Genomic DNA, 22,036 nt, shown 5'->3' with positions numbered 1-22,036 from the left:
CCCTACATCATCCAGTAGTAGCTAGCTACCGTTCAGTTTCTTGTAGCCATTACATGACATCAGTTTCCTGAGTACTCGGTATTCGTGTTATCTGCGAGTTGACGTCTCAGCAGTTTATATGAAAGTTTAACGTCTGTCGCAGACTAACCAGACTTAGATGAGATGATATCATACAAATGCTAAAGAGACACATTCACAGACTGGCGAGTCTGCCCATGTCCAGCCGACATCCCCTTGACTCGGTTCTCGTGTTCTGCGCCTGTGCGCGCGCGCACTGCCCCCTGGAAACATGGCGCACGAAGGACCGAATGGGGATACTCCATATTTACCCTCGGGTGCGGCGGAGGGTGAGAACACATGTTTAATCAGCCGCAACAGTTGGTATTAAATGTAGAATGGGCGTCAGTGAACCGGGCTGCTTTTGTCAGGATTTGTAATGCAATGTACATAAGTGTCTCTGGTCTTAAATGCATGCTACTAGCTAGTTGGCTAACACAACAAGCCCCTTCACTGTGGCCGTGGACTGCTGAAGGCTAGCGGCTTGGCAAAGACAGTTTCCAAGGTCGATGCTGGACGCATGAGAAGGCTTCAAAACAACAGACAGATTCAGTGGTCACGTCACAGAGTCCAATGTTGCATTAGCATCAGCGAGTGCATAGAGAAACCAGTAATCTTTTTAGCGAAATATAGGCTAGTAGTTTAGAAATAGCAGCGTATTTGTACACAGCACTGTCACTAATGCATGTTTGTGTAACTAAGTGACAGCGCAACGGAGCATTCGAATAATAGTGATCAGAATATATTGATGCGTGTCATTTTGAGTTATGATTTTTTTTTCTTTAATGACGCTGACCTCTTTCTCTTTCAGTGGACAAAATGATTAGAGAAAACAGCGACTTGTTTTCTGACTCGCAGTGTAAAGTATGCAGTGCGGTGCTGATATCAGAATCCCAAAAACTCGCGCATTATCAGGTAGATGAACACAGTTTGAATGCTCTTCGTGGTGGAGTTCGTTTGTGCATAGTTTAGAAACATAGCTTTCAATAGCAGCGGTTGTGTGTGTCTTCTGCGCATGTCTTTTTTTTTTGTGAAATTGTTCATTACGTCTGCTCTTCAAAAGTTTGACACATGTCCATATCCACAGAAGTCTTACATACGAGCTGTTACACGCTGTGCAGAAATGTACTTATTCAACCTTTTAAATGAACACTCTCAAATTTCAAATAATAGTAATATTAGACGAAGGTTGCACTTCTTAAACTCAGGCTCTCATGTCATGAAGTCAAATAGGAATTTTTTCCATTCAACCATTACTTGTCTTTGATTGGTTGAAGTATCCCAGGCAGGAAACAGCCACTGAATGTGATGAGATTTACAGTAGATAAATGAATACATAAATAAATAAATAAATAAAAGCACCACTAACAGAGACTTAAACCTGACCCAAAACTACTGTCTTTTTTCCTATTATCTCCTGATGGACAGAGCAAGAAGCATGCAAACAAAGTGAGACGCTACATGAGTTTTCACAGGGGTGAAGAACCATCCATAAAAAGATTCAAAAGTCCTTCCCCAGAAGACGTAAGTGAGAAATTCCCTCGGATCTGCATTCCCAAGGAAGCGCCGACTGAACGAAACCCTCACGTCAATTTGTTTGTTTGTTTGTTTGTTTGTTTGTTTGTTCCCCCCCCCCCTCATCTTCCATTAGGGCGGTAACGCTGATGAAGGGGACAAATACAAAGCGTGTCATGTGTGCAACATGACGTTTTCTTCTCCAGTGGTGGCTGAGTCCCACTACCAAGGCAAAGTGCACTCCAAAAACCTGAGGTTGAAGACCTTTGGGCACCAGACTCCAGGTATGAATATTACACCTATTAATGCTGGCACAACACGAACGAGAGGGTTTAGGTTATAAACTTCGGTTTGGGGGGGGGGGGGGGAGAAAAAAAAAAAAACGGAGAGAGGACGCTGCGTTTATCGTTACTGTCCTTTAAATACGATGGCGTCACACAGACCTGGGAGCAAATAAGTGTTTGAACGTCTGGGCCGCGTTCCAATTCCTCTCAGTGCTTCCTGTCCTCGTGTCCTTGCTCCTTTGGTTAAGAGGAAAAAATATCTATTTTGATGAAGGCTCTTTCAATGCATTCAGTTTTAACGCCTGTAGTGTAAAAAGACAAAGTGTTAAGGAGCCATGTAAGACCTTGGCCGTTTAAACATTGCTAATATGTGTTTGACTCTTTGTCTGGCTTCACATTGTGATGTAACTGGTTGCAGCCCACTATCCATTGATTGGCTGTGCGGATTTGTTCTTGATAAATCGATTGGCTCATTAAAGCACTGCAGTCTTTGAGTACTCCCCACCCTGCTCATTTGTGTATCGCTAACAAACCCAGCTGAACCGATTAAGTAATTATCAAGCTGAGTAGTAGTTGAATCAGATTCTTGGTTGCACTTCGTAGAGAAAAGCTGGATTGTCCTTACAAGAGGTCTCTCCACACCTTTATTCTGTAGTGATTCTTCTAACCATCAGTAACAGCAGCCTTTGATGAAATGGACAAATTAGGTGTGTTATTCCCCAAATATGGACAAATGGGGTTTTAGCCTCAAGAAACACTGCATCAGCACATTGTTCTAATGTAGTCGTCGTAGAATCATCATAGAACCATGTTAGAATTGTCATAGAACCGTTTTAGAATCATTATAGAATCATGTCAGAGTCACCGTAGAATGTTGTCAATGTATGAGTCATCAGAGTCATCATAGAATGTTGTCTCGTAGAATGTAGAACCATCAACTGTCACATCAGTTTTGAATATTTCCTAGGCAACTTTTAGTTTACCATGATGTACATGAACGAGACTCAGTGGAGGGGAAAAGAAAGGGGGGAAAAGAAAAAGCTAAATTGTCGCCTTGCCCAAAACAGCGTCACCTTTGGCACAGGTGCGTAAGGAGGACGGACAGCTTTCCGGGACTCTGGGTTCGGGTGACAAAGACCCCAATCGTTTCTGCGCCATCTGTCACGCGTCTTTCAACAACCCGCTAATGGCCCAACAGCACTACGTGGGCAAGAAGCATAAAAAACAACAGACCAAACTCAAGCTTCTGGAGACATATGGGCCTTCCACCGTACCAGGTATAAAAACCAAAAAAAAAACAAAACGAATGATGATAATTCCGAGAAGATCTCGCTGCAAAAGCCCAAACCCTGTGATTTAAAAAAAAAAAAAAAAATCCTTTAGATGTCTGATACTTAAGAATCCCGTCAAAAGTGAACCGTGTTGTTTTTTAGCTCTCGGCTACTTTTAGCTCAGCTTACAATTCAGATGTGATGGAGATTGACTTGGCCTGTGTGTGTTTTTTTTTTTGCCTTTGTGCTCAGGTTATGTTGATGTTGCACTTTGGGAAGGGGTGTTGAATCCCAGGTAAAGCTCTTCTCTTTGTTGTCGATAGCTTCCACGGTAAAAGGTTACCCCTGCACTGTCTGTAACATCGAACTCAACTCTGTGGAGCAGTATCAGGCGCACATCAGTGGCTCTAAACACAAGAACCAGTAAGTACTGCGTACACACACACACACACACACACACACACACAGACAGGATGGGCTCCCAAAACTGTGATCGTCGGTCAAAGGAGTCGTGTCATTTCTTGTAGACTTTTCTATTGGCTTACCTGCTTTGATCTAGATTTTCTTGTCTCCTTACTCCTTATGGGAGACTAACGTACATTCTAACAAGCCCCCTGTTCTGTTCCTCGCCTGGTCTTTTTTTCATTTCCTGTTTTAGCCACAGGACGCTTTCATTGTCACTGAGGCTGCCGCGCTGCTAACCGCTCTGTGATGCCTTCTGTCGTTAAAATCTCCGTACAAATAAAGCTGATAAAAGCTAATTCAGATCAGATCGACTCAGTCGCCGTCATCTCCACAAACATTTCATTTTTTTTTTTCCCCCCGCCTCATTTGTTTGTGCACTGCGCAGGCTGTGTTTTGTTTGATTTTGTTTTCTGTTACTCCCTCTCGTACAGGGAAAGCAAGTCTTTTGTTTTTCTCGTGTCTGGATGGCCAGCGTAACGCTTTCCTGCTCCTCCTCACACTGTGTCGTGTTGTGTTCACAGCGTCAGAGGCAAGAGAGCTGCCAGTTCAGTGCCCAACGTCTCAGAGAACACCCAGCCAAAATTCCAGTATGGTCCCAGCCAGAAACCAGTACAAGAGGACTGGGGCTCCTATGCGCGGGACTATTCGTGAAGGGGGAAAACGCTGAGTTTCTCAGTACTTTCTGCGTTTGTGACCAGAGAGGAAAAAAAACAAACAAACAAAAAAAAACGAAAAAGAAAAACCCACTGCTTCCGGAAGGTGGACCAGCTCCTCCCTGCATAACGCACCGACGCCAGCTTTTCCCTCTGCAGCATTTCTCTCTCTCTGTTTCTCTCTCTCTCTCTCTGTTTGTCTCAGTCTCTCTCACTCTCTCTGTCCGTCTTATAATCTGTATCTCTCTCTGTCTGTCTGTCTGTCTCTCTCATTTTGCACACCGATGAGTGTTTAAAAAGTGATTCGTTTTACCCCTTATCCAGGACTGAGCTTCTTGCCGACGGTCAAAGGATCATTAACGGACAGACCGTTACTAGCATTGTGTTACGTCTTTTTTTTCAACGACTGCCTTTTTTTTTTGTCTTGCGTGGCGTTCGCTTTTACGTCACCCACACAAAACGAGTGTTCCTTGTTTCGTCGTTAATATGAATGTTCTTATTTGTTTTTGAAAGTACAACATTTTCCTCTGGGTTTTCTTTCTTTGTATTTTTTTTTTTTTTTTAAATTACATAAGCTAGCTGATAGTCTGAATCCATCTTTTCATCTCTCTCTCTTCCTCTTTTTTTTTTTCCCCCCACGGGTCAAAACTGGTACGACATGAACAAGTTTTGTTTCGTCTGTTTCTGTTCAAGTAGTTTCTCGCATCTCCTGAATCTTTTTTTTTTTTTTTTCCTCCCGCTCTATTTACCGCCTCGTCACCGTCTCTCCGGAAGTTTCTGCGCAGTTAAGACCATTTCTGTGTGTGTGCAAACGAAAGCTCGGCTGCTTGGAATAAATATGATTTGCATATGTTCTCGGATGCAAAGGAAAAAAAGAGAGGATACTGGCGTTATGGAGATGGTGCTGTAATTGTTACTGTGGTTTTTTTTTTTGTTGTTTTTTGTTTTTTTTTACATTTTTGTTATAGATTTTAATTATGTTGAAGCATAGGATTTGATGACTATCAGTGGGATGTTCATTTTTTTCTTTCTTTTTTTAATGTGTTCATGTGTTTAAGCTGAACTCACCATGTGAAGTATGCCTTGAACTGATTTTTATTTTTAATGCTGTTTAGTCTCTTCCTGGCCTTCTCTGAATGGCTTGCTTCATACAAACTTACCCAGATCATGGCATCTCAAAGCAACAGGATGTTTGTAAGCAGCTGGGCCGTAGATTCTTCATTTTTGCAATAAGACTCCGTCTGTCGGGGTGATAAGAGTCTGAGTATGAATGGGGAAAAAAAAAAAAAACAGTTCATTTCAGGTCTTTGAACAAAGACAACTTAACTGCTCTGGTTCCATTTTTCCTCAGTGTTGCCATGTTCATAATTTATCATAACATCTCGATGTTAAAAGATATTTAAAAAAAAAAAAGAAGACAGTTCAGTTTTCAGAGGAACAGGTAACTAGACAACGCAGTAGTGTAAGCTAGGGTAAGGCTGAAGTACCTTTCGTATTAGAAAGGGTCTAGGATGAAATCACGCAACTTCTGCATCTCATCCAAGCAAGATAGAATTAGGAATAATAAGCTCCACGTTGTGAATGATGTACTTTGAACTGAATGTTGGAGAGACTAATAGCCTTTAAGGTGTACAGTACGGTATGTACTCTTGATCAAAGCAAAAGGGCCTAGTTTTGTACTTTTTATTGTGTTATTGTTAAAACACGTTTTGTTTTGTTTATTTTGGAGGAGGGTGGGGGTCGTAAAATTTCAAATATTGTTTGTGTCTTCTAATCCAGCACATGTAGTAGGCTGCAAAAATTTTATTATTATTATTTTTTTTTTTTGTAAGCAGTCTTAGCTTCATGATGTTGTGTAGAGATATGATGTAATGGCATATGGAGGAAAAAAAACAACTTATTTTGACTGTTGGATTTTATTTTGTAGCTTAAAAAGCTTGAGTTCTCCTATTACAAGGTGTGCTCAAACAGAATAGGGCTTCAAAACGGCGTAACGACAAGCGACTGCTAAAAAAAATATATATATATTTAAGAATTTTAAGAAATAGAGGGCTGTAATCTAAACCGTATCGGTAGCGTAGAATTTGTCGTGTTGTGAATGAATAGATTTATTTTCGACCTGGAAACCATCTGCCTCAAGATATATTCATCCAGTAAAATGTGTTTTTTGAAAAGGAATATACGGTGTTGTATTGGATTTGTTTTTCTTGTTTTTTGTTTGTTTGTTTTTTTTGTTTTTTTTTATTAGCTCATCTGAAAAACACAGCTCACCGCGTCAGCTCACCCGAAAACCTGGAACATGTCCTTAGCCTTTCTGTTTCTGCTGTATTAATTGCATTCCCTGTGTTTGGTGAAGCTATTTGTTACCGATTTTGCACCAGCTAAAAAATAGTAGTCACGTAGTCTTGGTTTTGGCACGTTTAGGAAGCTGTGAAACAAACAAACAAACAAACAAAAAAACAACCGAACATTGAACATTCAGTAATAGTTAGTTTGGATTTCCCAAATCCAGTCCTGGTGGTTCTGAAGTCTTGCTGGTTTTTCACATCACCTCAACAACCGTGGTCTCTGATTGGCTGCACGCACCTGTGCAGGCATAACCAGTCTCCCAGGTAATAATCCACCTATCATTTTAAGGCGTGTGCAAAAACCAACGGAAATTTGGACCTCTAGAAGCAGCTTAAAAAAAAAAAAAAACCCTGCTACAAAGGACAGAAAGTGCCGATCCTCAATGTTGGTGTTGCTTTACGTTTGGCCTATAGATGGCGCACTTGTCCTTTGTCTTTGTCTTGCTTCCAGAGCCATCCACTCAGATGGACTTCTTACCCAGCATTTAGTGTTTTAATGTATGTAGGCTATTCAAAATTACAACACAGTGGACGAAGGACTTTGCAGTTGGCAAATTGCAATACTGGTCCTCTTTTAACAGACTCACAGCAGCATATTCATCTATGACATTTATGTTTTGTTGAAATATGATATTGTGAAACTATATTCCCCTCTACCAACCCCATATCTACCAGTGCCATGTTATCTCTCTAAATTTGCTGTGCAGCTCTTGTGATGGTGGTGGTGAACGGTTACGTGAAAAAAATGGACCACAACTGTACCCAGACAAAAGTCCTCTTGTGTCGACGAGGGCCGTCTGCTCCGGGTTTTTAAAGTTTACATTGTTCCACCGGACTTCGCTGGACCCGTTAAGGACATTCCTTCAGTGCAATAAAGATGAATGAGCTTGATTTGGCATAGGTACAAGTTCCATTCATAAAAACGGAAGGGGGGGGGGTGTTCAGTATTTTCATTGATAACATCTATTTACTTGAAGGGGGAGGTGTCTGGGGGCCCTCCATTCACAGAGAGGGAGGCACCCCCCCCCCCACCTCCCTCCTTGTTTCAGGCGCCACGGCGTATAAACTGGACAGCGCTGTGTATTATAAGCAGTGACTACAGTGGAGAGACTGAACGCAGACGGCCCTTGTTTTGCAAGGACGTGGTCAAACAGTGTAGCGTTAAGATTTAGTGGGAGTTTTTTTTTTCTTTTTTCTTTTCCAGAAGCACATTCATTTTCAGCTGAGAACTTGCCTGGTGTGCTGTAATTTATTTTTTGTTTTTCTTTTTTGAAATTATAACTTATGTAATACTTATAGTCTTTTTCTCATAAATGTTAAAGTTGGTCATTCACAATACATTATGTACAAAATAAATGCCATATATTTTTTATGGACTAGTTTCCACAGTCATCGTTTAAGCCTAGTCCAGGATTGAGAAGGACTTTCAGTTAACACTTTCTAAGTAAACACTTAGTCCACGTCTGGTTAAATCTATGTCCCCCGTAACCATCCACAAAACCTTATAAACCTTTAAAGATTCTTCTTCAAATGAATGAACATGATGTTTGTTAACGGCCAGTATTCAATTAATCAAAATGTTAGTATCAAGTCTCTTCTGAGTATAAACTATAGCGTAATAGCAACGTGTGTCCTGGTGATTCTTGAATACTAGTCCACTGTTGCGGTAAATGTACTTCTGGACTTTGACCTTCAACATGACAAAAGAACACTAGCAGCCAAGCCTTGTCTTTACGTTAAAATTTAAGATCCAAAGAGCGAGAGCCTGCGGAGACTTGGCCACAAATCAGAGGTGGTCAGTTTAGGAAAAGAAACCAAAACAACATTAAAACGAAGCGTCTGCAGATGTTTGTCTGCAAAAATACAGCTGTCTCGAGACAACATCTATCAGAAACGCGTCGCGTTTGGAGCCCTTCGCTTGCCAAGCAGCTATCAACGCAAATAAGTCTATATTTACCTTAGCCAAAAATGAGGCGTTTTTTTTAAACGTAGGCCATGTCAAAGCTACCACAGAAGAAAAACGTCTTAGTTCGAGGTGCAACGTATCGAGGAAAGAACTGTGCTTTTAAAGCATTTACATGACACATTTGAAATGCGCAACGGTTTATCTTGAATGCGCGGGTGGCGTCCAAGACAAGCTGTCGTATCAGTCGTGATACTTGTATAACAATAACTGTGATTAATTAAGATTTACAACCTACATTAAGGTGAAATCTAACTGTGGACGTCATAGATATTTGATATCAAAGCCAGAATGAGGTTAGTCTGTCCAAAAGTGAGAATAAAATGTGGTTAGCCAATCTCTCACAACGGCAAGAACGCGCATAGCTTGTTTCTACAACCAGTGAGGATGCGGTTAGCCAGATTCTCCAAAAGTGCTTCGGTCATTGGTTTCCTGGGATCAAAACGGGGGTCAACGCATCGCCAGTTTGAAAAAAAAAGAGAAATCAAGCTGAACTTGAAGAAATCGGGAACAACGTGAATGAGCTGAACAAACCCATTCAAATTTAAACACGTCTGGATTCATGCTTACACCGCTCGGTTGGCCACATGAGCGATTGTTTGCTGTAAGTGGTGTTTGCAAAGGTTCTGTTTAGTCTTGGCAAATACAGGCCTAGTCTTTTTTTCCTGCTGGACAGTCTGTTCATGGTGAATGAACCCTATGCAAAAAACCTTTCATTCAGCAGCAAAGCCAAAACACATGTCTGGTGGAAGATGTGTCCAGCACGTAGGCTCTGACATAGTGGGGTTTTTTTTTTCTTTCTTATTTAGTCACAGAATTGGTAAACTGAACTCGCGCAGAGCAATAACATTTCCACAGACACCCCCCCCCCCTCCCCAACACACACACACGTACGTTTTTTTTTTACTCTTTTAGTCCATCCAAAAACATCACCGTTACCTTTCTTGTTGTTAACTTCGATCATCATCATCTCACAGAGATCAGAAAATAATGAGAAACGATTCTAGGAGATTGTGAGTTTCATTCTTTCTGTTCAGTTATTCTCTTTTTATTAAATTTTTTTCCCCCCTTACCCACCCTTCCCACCAAATGGGCCCTCTTACAGAACTGAGCCCAGTCTAAGCCGTACAGCCCAAATATAAATGTTATTCTGGATAACACAAAAGGAGATGAAGTTCAGAACAATATCCTTTATTTGCTTAGCCCTTGCACGCTGACAGGTCCTACAAGGGTATGCATGTGGGTCCTCTGTGTGTGTGTGTGTGCGTGTCTGTCTGAGTGCGTCTATGTAGTATTCCAGGATGTGGGGGGGGGGCGACCTCTCCGATTCCCCGGCTCTTTTGAACACACGCAGACACAGACTGAGAGGGAAAGTGTGTTTATGGCGCTGGCCTGATAAAGAGAATGGCAGTGATGCTGTTTGAACTGAAGGTTGCATCTACAATTTTCATCTTTTCTGGATCTTTTCTCTCTTTTTTTTTTTTTTTTTTTGCTCTGTGTGTGTGTGTGTGTGTGTGTGTGTGTGTGTGTGTTTGGGGTGGGGGGGTGGGGGCATTGTCTGAGATAGAGACATCCAGAGTTCAGTGCTGTGTTTCCCTCACAGAGAGTCAGAGAGTAGGAAACTCAACAGGCCTCCGTGAGCTCTTCCCCAAATGTGAATCACAGGTGGCAATGACAAGCCTCATCTATATGGAAATGACCTCACGCTGCTTCGTTGTGTCCTCTTAAGCTGCAGTAACGTCTGAGAATCTGACTGGAGAGCACCTGTTTTTTTTTTGGTTTGGTTTTTTTTTTGAGGGGGGAGGGGGGGGGGTTAAAAAGAGTTTTTCAGGTGATGTGAGTGGATAATATGAAAGGCCTTTGGATGCACTTGTTTTGTTTTCTGAGATATTATTCTAGAGTTCAAGAGGTTTTTATTAGGGGTTGAGGCAGCATGTTTGATGTTGATTCATTTGAACATTAAAGAAGACTGCATAAACTGTTGCCAAAATGAAAAGTTTTTTTTTAAAACAAGTTATAGGTGGTAATGCTGGCAAGAAAATAATAAAAAAAAATCTAACAGACTTACTGACTCTCTCTCTCTCTCTCTCTCTCTCTCTCTCTCTCTCTCTCAAAATTTTGCAATGTTTTCCGCGATCGGATTTTTCTCAGACGTATTTGCTGAAAACACTGTCTCCCCATAGGCGGCGTTCCGGGAATTTTGCACTGTTGAAAATTCGGAGCCAGATAAAGCACTAAGGTTTTGAAATCTGAAATCGGATGTCGGGTCTGACCTAATCCTAAAAACATCAGTGAAATTTGGAGTGAGAGATAAGAGCAGGTCAGGTTTTTTGTTTGCCTTCAGGGAGGGAGGGTATACTAGGGTCCAGGTCTTCTGCGTAGATGAATGGTGTAGGAATGACTGAGCTGGAGCTGGGGGGGGGGGGGGGGGGGGGGGGGGGGGTGTTAAACGAAAAGCAAGAGAGACAGAGTAATAATGAGTGAGAGAAATGGAGGGCAGGGTTGGACAAGAGTCCACTTGTGAATGTTTTTCACCATTGCTGTTGTTTCGTCAAAGTGCTGGCGATTTGCAGGGAAGGGAGGTCATTTGTGTGTTTGTGTGTGTGTGTGGGGGGGGGGGGGGGGGGGGGGACGAGGGGGGGCATGTTGCCTCAGACTAATCTGACGTTAGTCCCTGTACTCTGACATTCCACCGGTCGGTTGGGTATGTTGTCACATGAAAGAATCTTCATTATCAACCAGATGTTAATGCAGGAATGTCAATTCTGCCATCATCTAAAAAAGCAACACGACCGGAAATACAGTTTCAGTCACGTGACATTAAAGTGTCCAATACTTTACACGCTCCACTGTAACTGACAGTACTTGGAAAGAATATAAAAACAATCATGTTTTGAATTAAATTCAAAAATTACAACTGAACATTCCAAACTCTATTCCATCTGTGCAGAATATTTCAATCGTGCTCCAACTTGTTGAGTGAAAAAAAAAAACGGAAAAGAAAAGCAACAAAAAAGAAAGAAAGAAAGAAAAGAAAAAAAAAAAACAAAAAAAAAAAGAAAAGAAAGAGAAGAACGTACCCTCGAGTCCTCCGAGAGCAGTTCTTCGAGTTAATTTCAGAGAAATGCTAATCGAACTCTTTTTTTCTGGCGCTGGGCGCGTAATGGGAGAGAGAGTATATTTCTGCGTGCAGTTCTCAAGTGGGGATTAGCCCTTTCCTGAGAGCGAGGGGGGAAAGGGTCCTGCGCTCCGTTTCCTAGGCGCAGAGACCAGTGCAGGTGGTTAAGAGGTTCGGATTACTCCCAAGTGAAAGTTAGCCCTTTCCTTTCCCCCCCAAACGACCCCCCCCCCCCCCCTCAATCTCACCCCCCACCCCCCCTTGTAACCCCTCCTCTCTTGCCCTGCCAAACCCTCTCCACGATCTGAAAATTCCTGCAGATTACTGCTAATTCTTCCGACAGATGGGCACAGTTAATCTGCAGCGGCTGGGCTTCGGGTAAGTGCTACAACCTGTGAACAGGCGGCTTGGACAGCCACCTGTCAGGACCCGTGTCACATGATAGCCAAGGCATGGCACGACGTTCTCATAGAGAAAGAGAGAGTGAGAGTGAGAGAGAGAGTGAGAGACAGAGAGAGGGTGAGAGTGAGAGAGAGAGAGAGAGAGAGAGAGAGAAAGAAAGAGAGTGAGAGAGAGAGAGAGAAAGAAAGAGAGTGAGAGTGAGTGAGAGAGAGAGAGAGAGAGAGAAAGAAAGAGAGAGAGAGAGAAGAAGAAGCTTTAACTTCCAGTTCCTCTCCTGATGTTGCGGGGTTGGATTGAGTAATGTGGTATTTGTGCTACTTGTCTAAGAAATAAAAGAATACGAACCTCATGACGTAACACGGTCTCTGTGTGTGTTTCTCCTCAGTGTGTGTTTCTCCTCGGTGTGTGTTTCTCTTCAGTGTGTGTTTCTCTTCAGTGTGTGTCTCTCCTCAGTGTGTGTTTCTCTTCAATGTGTGTTTCTCTTCAATGTGTGTTTCTCTTCAGTGTGTGTTTCTCCTCGGTGTGTGTTTCTCTTCAGTGTGTGTTTCTCTTCTGTGTGTGTTTCTCTTCAGTGTGTGTTTCTCTTCAGTGTGTGTTTCTCTTCAGTGTGTGTCTCTTTTTAGTGTTCTCATGTTTAGAATTGTCCCATCATTTGTCCTCTCCCTGTCTTATAGCGAGAGCCAAATTTAGTGTGTTTGTTCAGTCTGCTTAATGTTGTCAAGGGGGGAAAAAACCCGAGCTGAGGGTGGAGAAAAATCATAAATGTCTAATGTTTCTACGTTTAAACAACCCGAAATGTTTGAAAAACGAACCCACCAGCTCACAGAGCCGCGTATCAGTTACTGGTATAAATTCTTGCCATATTTCACTTAAATCAAATCTAATCCACCCCGGGGCTACCAAACCTTGTAAAAGTAATTTACGAACTTTGGGCTCATCTCTAAGATTAACCAATCATTCAAAGTGTTTCTGAGGTACTGACCCATTTGAAAAAAGAAAAAAAAAAAAGAAAAACAAAACAAAACACACACCCCCCCCCCGAAAGCGACGGGAAACCTCCACAAATCAACTTTTTCACAGGAAGCATCCCCGCCTGCACACTAACAGATGGGGTGGCTTTTTGGTTTTTTTCCTCCCCTTTTTATGAAGTGTCCATGGAAGTGAAGATAAAGCAGCGCTTTTGACATAGTCTGCCGATCCCCGAGAACAGACCAGACCAGACCAGAATCAGAACAGACCAGACCAGAATCAGAACAGAACAGAACAGAACAGAACAGAGCGGACCAGACCAGAACAGAACAGAGCAGACTGGACTAGACCAGAATCAGACCAGACCAGACCAGAATCAGAACAGACCAGACCAGAGCAGACCAGACCAGAACAGAGCAGACCAGACAGGACCAGACGACAGGTGAGCGGTCACGCTCGGGCCACGGATCTCCCTGATATTCTAACCTATTGCACTTTCCCAGAGCTGGACTCCCCTGTGGCAACGCATTATTGCATTACGGAGGCCTTTCCTCCGCCTTTGATCCATACAATGTGAAGCAGACCTATGCCGTGGCCCTGAACTGGAGATAATGGAACCGGTCTGACTGCTAGAACCGAAACCATAGCGAGCGAGGCAGCGAGCCTGTTACAATAACCTCATTCACGGTCCGGTGGATAGCACCCCCCCCCCCCCCCCCCCCCCCCCCCCCCAGAAAAGTTATAAGTTCAGTATTTTGGCACCTCTCTCTCTTTGGACCCCAGAAGCAGAAAAACAGGACGTAACCCGTCAGAGTCGAGACCTGTTCTTGTCTTAAAGTGGATTGAATATCTTATTGAAGGGCTTTTTTTTTTTTTTTTTTGATTTGTCCGGAACATTGTATGCCTCCCAAAACATCTGCTCTCACATGTGCAGTCTGTTACCCATAATTCATTGCCCTGCTGCTAAACTGACCACTGCTAACTGACCGCTAAAACGAATCTGACTGATTTTTTTTTTTTTTCTCTTCACATAGGAAGCCAACTGCTTGTGTAGGATTACTACTACATCTGCTGAATTAAACAAGGATAGGATGCCATTTGAGAGTGTTTGGATGAGCTGAAAGGCATCTTAACTTGTCCCAGGTGTTTAGGTTTTGTATAGTTTTCGCTTCTGGCCTCTGATGTCGGCATTCTTTGGACTGAGCGTGTGTGTGTGTGTGTGTGTGTGTGTGTGTGAGTGTATGTGTGTGGTGCTTTCTCCCCAATAGTCTTAATCACCGAGACTCAAACACCCTCATCACATGTTATTATTTGGGAGCCTGTTGCTCTTAAGCAAGGCTTTTGTGCCCGGGAATCAGGTGGAAGAATGGACCTGGCTCGGGCTGCGGCGTCTCGGCCTCCCTCCCCGGGGACTTAAGGCGGAAGGATTGGTGCTTGTAATCAGAGGCTTCTCCTGTATTGGGCCGAACAATGGGAGCTCTGTTGGGATGTTTTCTGAAAAGGAGTGGAGCTTGCATCTTGGAAAGTCCTCCCCTGGCATTTGCTTAGCCACCCAAACTCCAGGCACAAGGCAAACATAACCACCCTCCACCTTCCTCAACTGCTTTACGCCTCCTGACTCCCCACCCCCCACCCCCACTCCAACACTGCCTCTAAGAAGCTTACGTTCTCTGCTCTGGTTGGGAAGAAGCAAAGGATGAATGGATGGATGGATGGATGAGAGTGGGGGGGGGCAGGAAGGATGAGGGTGCTGGTCCAATCAAGCATTACAGCTGCGATCAGAGGAGCTGAAAGAGTGACGGACTGGAGGGAGAGAGAGAGAGAGAGAGAGAGAGAGAGAGAGAGAGAAAAGTTTGTGATGAATATAGAAAATCCAGTTTATGATATAGTGTTCCGTTGTACTGAGTTTCCAATCTTTCAGAGGAAGGGGGGGTTCATACCTTCCAAATGTTCAACTTTTGCCAGCGCTAGCTGATAACCCTTAAGTCTTATCAGTGCAGTGGTGTTTACAGAAAGAAAAGGAGAGGCCTGTTTAATGAGACAAGTTTTCTGGATAGACGAAGACGTCTGGATGGATGGCTTGGAAGCTCGGATGAATACAAGGGTGTTCCTTTTCACAAAGGGCAAAGTGCCAGGACCCTGTCTTTGAAATAGGATGTTAATCTGTGGAACGCATGGCAGCGAACCCCTACCCCACCCCACCCCAACTCAACCAAAGCCAATTCCCAGACTCTGGATGGCAAATTGGCACTGAGTCAGCCTTACGCGTATCCCATTAACGAGGTCTGACAGCTTCCATGCAACAGTAATATCAACAAGAAGTACTCGGATGAACAGGGCTCCGCGGGCCAGGCAGTTTGCTCCGCGTTAGATCTCGCAGGGACCCGTGTGTGTTAGAGCTGCTTAAACACCCACTAACACCTCCCCCTCCCCTCCCCAACCAACACACACCCCCCTCCCCCCATGCCCCCCCCCCTCCAGTCCCACCACAGCCTCGACGTCTATGTTTTCTTTCTTCATATCCTGTCAGTTGTGTGTTGATAACGTTCGCCCAAGTTCCAGTAACCGGCCACATCAAAGCAAAGCAAAGCAAAGCAAGTGGTTCATCTCGTTGCTGTTTTACACGCGCGCTTACGGGGGGGGGGGGGGGGGGGGGGTTGACTCGCGCACCGGGGCGACCAAGCCCACGATGCGACGCGAATGCAATTCGGAACTGCGAGCAGGGGACGCCACAATAGACTATCCCGAGCGAGTGCTAGCTAGTTTCCGAAAAAAAGCACAAGAGTTTCATTCTTCATTGTCCGACGGGAGGCTAACGTTTTTCTGTGCCGTAAGCCAGGAAATCCTAGGTTGGCGTGTCGGTATGGCCGCCCCGTCTATTGTCTGGCCCGGGCTTCATTGACTCCATTGAAGTTCTCCATCCTGCTGTAAAATTGGGCTGGGGATGCGAGACCCCCTCTGCCTCACTCAGCTGGGTCAGCCCCGGCACCAAAAAAAAAAAAAAAAAAAAGAGAGAGACAGAGAGAGAGAGAAAAAGGTGCGGGGAAGGGGAGGGGAGAGAAGAGGAGGTGAAAAACATGCCATGTTTGCTTCCTGCCACTTCCTCCTGGGCTCGCTCCCAGCTTCCTGCCCAGAGCTATTGAGTTTCACGGTGCCTCTCTCCCACTCAGGGCCGCAGGCAAAGCCGCGGAGCTAAACAGGGCCAGATTAGCATAACAGTCGGCTCAGGAACACAGTCAGCGGTGGAGACATTTCCTCAGGAAGTGATTTACTGCATAATCTCTACCTCCCACTATACAAGAGAAAGAGAGAGAGAGTGAAAAAGAAAAAAAAAGAAAAGACGGGGTAAAAAAAAAGAGGAATAAGGACTATGTTAAAGTCAGCATGTATGAACGAAGACCGTTTGGGGGAAAAAAAAAAAAAAAAAAGAAGCAGGGGTGTAAACCGCGGGACGGGGGATGTGAACGTTTTTGGAAACGCTTCTGATTGGACGAGTCGGGCTGAAAGATCTAACAGCGCTTACTAGCTAATTTTTTTTGTTGTTGTTGTTGTTTAATGCCAGTTCGTTTAACGTTGAATGGCTAAAAACAAAAACGGAAACACTGGGGCGTCTGTTCCAGAACGTTCTATAGGAATTTGTCTGACCTTAAAGGTTGTCAAATTTTCAGGGTGTTCGGTCAATGTCATTTGAGCAATCTCTCCTGCGCCAAAGTTAACAGAAACGTTGGATTCCAAATCAAACACATCGGATTTTTGCCATTGGTGCTTTTTGTGCACCTCCAAAGCGCTGACATTATCGTGCTGGACAGGATCCAGCTGTGCAGTTTGGTTCATGATGACACGCGGCGTACCGTATAAATACATGATTTCATTCTCCTCAAGCAACATCATAAAAGTCTGTCTCAAACCAAATTTTAGAGTGCATTTTGTTTGTTTTGTTTTTTTTGTTTGTGTGTTTTTGTTTGTTTGTTTTTGTTGCTCTGATAAGTCACAGTCAGCATCTGCCCCTCACTTTCGTTTTTACATTTTTGTGACAAATTTTTAACCTAAGAATGGTTGGGTAGCACCTTAACCGTTTTGTTATAAAATGAAATTGAACTGATTTGAATGAAATCATCTTGCAGGTGTAATAACAGAGGTAAACATGTGTGTCATGCTTAACGGTATATAAAGACCGTGGGTAATACCAGTTAAAGATGTTACTGGTTTTGTTGGGGTTTTTTTTTTAATTCTCGTTGACCATGAACTTTCACACTCGGGTTTATTAGCATACGAAGAAGCCTCAGCATTAGTTTTGACTATAATCATAAAAACCATATGCAGATTTTTCCAGCTACTGTTATAACCACACGACAGCTGACTGGAGAACTGAGCAAGCCATTCTAAGCTTTGCATTTTGAACCTGGAAAAGTGCTCTGCTGTTTTCACATAGGAAGTTAGCATCTCTTTACAGAATGTTTACTTGTTGAAACGATAGTGCGAAAAAAAACCCCAAATAAATAAACAAATAAACAAATGAACCAAAATGATTGGGGGACGTATTACTCATATATATATATATATATATATATATATATATATATATATATATATATATATATGACATATTACTTATATGTACATATGAAAGTCATTCAATTTTAATTTATCCTGACTAAATGGAAGGAATATTGTAGATGTAAAATGAGTTTAATAAAAAACAATATTCCTTTACAAAACAACCAGGTCCTGTCAGCAGGTTTAAAAAAAATGCAAAAATACAAGTGTCCCACTGAATACTGAATGACGAGCGTTGGGTCCCTTAGCCGTTTACTGAGTCGCGGTCGCCCGCTGCGGACACACCTTGCTCTCCTCGGCGTCTGAGACAAAAGCCACATTGAGTCTGCAGTGGTTTCTTCTGGGGTCTTGACCTGTGGCCCTCCAACGGGGGCTTCAAAACAACAGCTGTGCCGGAGGAGGGGTGAGAGCCCGGGACTGCGGCCATGGCCACGCATGGAAGCCCTGCTGTTCTCCACTCGTCCCACAGATCTTTACCGAAAATAAGGCAGGACAGGAAGGAGTGAGAGAGAGAGAGAGAGAGAGAGCGAGAGAGAGTGCAAGAGAGAGAGGGAGAGAGAGAGAGGTGGGGGGGGGGGCAATGATTAGACCTGAGAACCAGTAAGGGACGGAGAAGTTATGTGGAATTCATCACAACGTCGGGAAAACGCAGAAACTTTTGGGCAATTTTTTTCTGGTTGATTAGTACCGCTTTGTTTTGAGCGAGCAGCTGAAGGACTGCACCGTGATAAATTTCTGAGGAGGAAACTTCATAAGATAATGTGACGTGCGTTCAGGTTTGAAAATGTGCAAGTATCTCCCATGTGTTATTGAGCAGCAGGTTGCATAGTTATTAAGCAATCTGGTTTGTTTCATTTTTTTTTCTCTTTCTCTCTCTGTCTCTCTCTCTCTCTCTCTCTGTTTCTCTCTTTCACACACACACACACACACACACGCATAGCCTGTGCTTAAAGATGTTTTCAGCTGTCACTGCCAGCAGCATAAGCGGTTCTTTGTTCCCTGAATAGCGTAAAAAGGGCCGGTTTGAACCTTCTCCGCCCCCCCCCCCACCACCACGCCACCCCCCCCCACCCCCACACCACCACCCCTCCCACCTCCACAGCCCTGTTCTCTTCCACCTACTCTACACAGTTCTGTGACGTGAGGTCAGAGACCTGCCTCTACCTGAATTGAGAGGCCTTTGTGAAGCCTCACTATACCCCATCAAACACACAGATTCCCTGCTTTGGGGACGAGAGGGGAGGTGTGTGTGTGTGTGTGTGTGTGTGCGTGTGTGTGTGTGTGTGTGGGGGGGGGGGGGTTGGAGGGTAATGGGGGGGTGGGGCAACTGCAATTAGATCTCAAAGTTCCCCTGGCTCACAACGCGCTGGGCTGTTTTCTCTGTCAACAGAGCACTTGAGTGAGTGAAGGGGCAAAGTACCAGCGGTCCTCTGGTGATACGGAGAGTGTAAGGACAATTTAATCCTCCACGGCCTCTTGCACTGGGACCGTTATTACCCAACCCCCTCCGAAAAAAGAAAAAAATATATAATATGGCGAAACAAACGCATACAGTCTACCCCTCCAGGTCTCTGAACTGTCTGAGATGAATGGAAAGGTTTAAGGTGTGATTTGTGAGTGTCTGTGTAGCATATGAGTGGTCCAACAAATCATAATTAAAGACATTTTTTATTCTATTTATTCTTTTTTTTTTTTTTGCAGGACTTTAAAATTAAGGAGTGGTTTTGTCACTGGCAGAAAGCACAGGAAGGAGAGAACGTGATACGGATCCATCAACTTTTGGAACAGGAATAGTATTGTATTTCTTTCCTCAAACCACTGGGGTTTTTTTTCATTCACAAATCAACATTGATTCACCGCCGTGCAATTTGTGGTCGGGCAAATCGGAACGAGCGACCAGTGATTAATTTTTTGAAAGGAAAAAATGAAAAAGCAGCATCTCTGCGTGGACCGCCAGCTGACGCGTACTTTTGGAAATAGCGCGTTAAACGAAGAAAAAAAAGGGGGAAAGAGAAGAAAAGAAAAGAAAAGAAAAGAAAAGAAAAGAAAAGAAAAGAAAAGAAAAGAAAGAAAAAAAAACGCCCTCTCTTATTTCAGTTGGCCACAATCAAAAAGAGATTTAACCGACTAAAGACTGGACATGGTGCGCCTTGCCATTTGCCAGAACATGTTGTTTTTATATGTGAATCTGCAAACGCAAACAGAATTCAGATTAATACATTATGCATTCACTCAGACGTCTGAGGTTTTCATAACAATATTTTTGTTTTTGTTTTTTGTTTTTTTTGGGGGGGGGGGGTGTTTTGACATAACCCTTAAAATTCGTAGAACAATAAAAAAATGAGTGTTTGTGGCTCCCCCCCCCCCCTTTTTTTTTTAATGTGGAACCAACCCAGTATTCTGATGTTCGTTCACCACAATGAAGTGACTTTTCATCTTCAGGGAAACGCTGTGTTTACAACGACGGAAGTTTACAGACTCGGGGAACGCTTGCCGTACGTGTGCCAGGAATCAAAGGCGAGGCGTTTAGTGCTGACATATTAAAAAAAACAAAACAAAACGAAAAAAGATTTTCACACTAGAGTTGCATGAGCTAGGTGAAAAAAAACAAAACAAACAAAAACCTCCTTTACTCATAACAGAAATATCCCACTCTGCGGTTTGAAAGGTGCCCATGGAATATTCTAGAGTTTGTGGTAGACAGTGAGTCATACGTGCTGAGGGCAGCTGGTTGTTCTTATTAATAAGAACAGGTTCAGGTGAGGTAAGGTGTTGACAACTCCCGTGGAAGAGACGTTATTCTCAAATGCTTTAGGTTTGTCGTTAATGATGAACGTGGGTTGATGGTCACTCGTTTAAATTGATTTTTTTTTCTTTTGAGATCTGCAGTTTGCTCCTGTTCAGCCTCACATTGTCATATTCTCATATCCCATGGGTCAACACCAAAACAGAAAGAAAGAAAGAAAGAAAGAAAGAAAGAAAGAAAGAAAGAACTTTTTAACTTTCTTGCCTACTGATCTCAGAAACAACATCCAAAAATCATTTAGATGGTCTTACACTGATTCTTAGATGAAAATGGAAAATATGTTATATAAATCGTAAAATTGCTTCATGTGACATAATTGGAACGTCTGTTTTTCTTACTTGTCTTATTTCGGTTCATCTTTGCATGTGTGTGTGTGTGTTTGTGTGTGTGCTTTACAGGTCTGTTACTTCAGCTGAACGTCCGTGACCTGGGCGTCCCTCGGCCTCAATGGAGATCCCTGTTTAAATAAAACTGAAATAAAATAAAACTGAAATAAAATAAAACGTTCACCCAACGTCACTCCCCTTTAATCTCAGTCTTGATCCTGTGTACCTTCTATCTCCCTCTTCACAGTCTCTCTCTGGTCCTTCACCTTTCAGAACAGACACATCTAAAGAGCGCACTTCGGGCCTGCAAAAAGATAACAACAACAACAATAACAACAACAAAAAAAAAAACTTAGTGGACAGTCTGTAATGTGGCCATCAGAGGAAGAAAAAAGAAGGAAGATTAGCTACCAAAACTCGAGTCTTTTCCCTCCGACAGGGCCGAGCTGAAAGGCAGGGCCGGTCCAACGCCGATGGGCAGTTTACTGTCTGCAGTGCTGCCAAGAGAGACAGAGAGTCGGTTGCCTCATTGAATGAACAACAACAACAACAGCAAAAAAACAAAAATACCTCAGCGACTGAGTAAAGCTTGAGCCGCTACCAGGTGACGGCACCTCCCAAACGAACGACGATATTTGCGGGACAGTTAAGCCCGTAGCCTACACAAATTTCTGTGAGGGGTGGGACAGTCTTTCTCTTTTTCTTTTTTCTTTTCTTTTCTCTCTTTCTTTTTTTTTTTTTTTTTTTTGTTTTGCGAGCGTGATCGGGGATGGTGCTACGACAGAGGAGAAGAAGAGTGTGAGAGAGCAGGGGGCCCCCAGGGGCCGGGCGCTTTTAATGGCTTTTGACACGCAGTTCTTCCGTAATTTGGCGATTAATGGGGGACAGATGTGTGTAATGCTTCTGTGTGTGGAAGCAGCCAGGGAGAGGAGAGGGAACGGGAGTGCTCTGGGAATGAGATAATGCCTGCAAGACGGAAAACCAGCCAAAGCTTCTTTCTCTCTTTTCTCTCTCTCTCTCTCTCTCTCTCGTTCACCCCTCCTGCCCTGTCTGATGCAAACAGATGTTCAACATCGAGTCATTTGCCACAACGGTCAATGTTCCCAGAATTCCTTGCTGTGCCCTTGTCCCCCTGACAGATCCGTGTCAATATTTCTTGTTGCCGTCACTCTAGAAAAGAAATATTTGTCCTCAAAGTTTCACGCGACTTGAGTCATTTTGGGGGAATTTTTGAACTCTATGAAAGAACAAACTGTGCTGTTTGAATGCTAAATGATTTAGTAAAGTTGTTAAATAGCCTAT

At 43.4% G+C, this 22,036-nt stretch overlaps 1 protein-coding gene across 1 annotated transcript; it reads left to right on the top strand.

The window, feature by feature from the left end:
• The first annotated feature begins 283 nt into the window (after nt 1-283).
• On the top strand, nt 284-4,260 carry znf346 (zinc finger protein 346). The gene is made up of 7 exons (XM_030793821.1): nt 284-347; nt 869-972; nt 1,486-1,581; nt 1,709-1,856; nt 2,924-3,133; nt 3,451-3,550; nt 4,114-4,260. Exons 1-7 carry the CDS (start codon nt 290-292, stop codon nt 4,241-4,243), a joined length of 846 nt encoding a protein of 281 aa, XP_030649681.1. The 5' UTR covers nt 284-289; the 3' UTR covers nt 4,244-4,260.
• Nucleotides 4,261-22,036: the final 17,776 nt, after the last annotated feature.

This window comes from Chanos chanos, chromosome 16, assembly GCF_902362185.1.
Source record: "Chanos chanos chromosome 16, fChaCha1.1, whole genome shotgun sequence".
NCBI lineage: Eukaryota > Metazoa > Chordata > Actinopteri > Gonorynchiformes > Chanidae > Chanos > Chanos chanos.
The sequence above is the reverse complement of the archived record's forward strand: the minus strand, read 5'-3'. Positions and strand labels throughout refer to the sequence as shown.

Excerpts from the sequence above, each read along its gene's own strand:
- znf346 (XM_030793821.1), top strand. The coding sequence starts at position 290 with ATGGCGCACGAAGGACCGAATGGGGATACTCCATATTTACCCTCGGGT. Across the intron at positions 348-868 it reads ACCCTCGGGTGCGGCGGAGG|TGGACAAAATGATTAGAGAA; the intron begins GTGAGAACACAT and ends TTTCTCTTTCAG. Across the intron at positions 1,582-1,708 it reads AAAGTCCTTCCCCAGAAGAC|GGCGGTAACGCTGATGAAGG; the intron begins GTAAGTGAGAAA and ends ATCTTCCATTAG.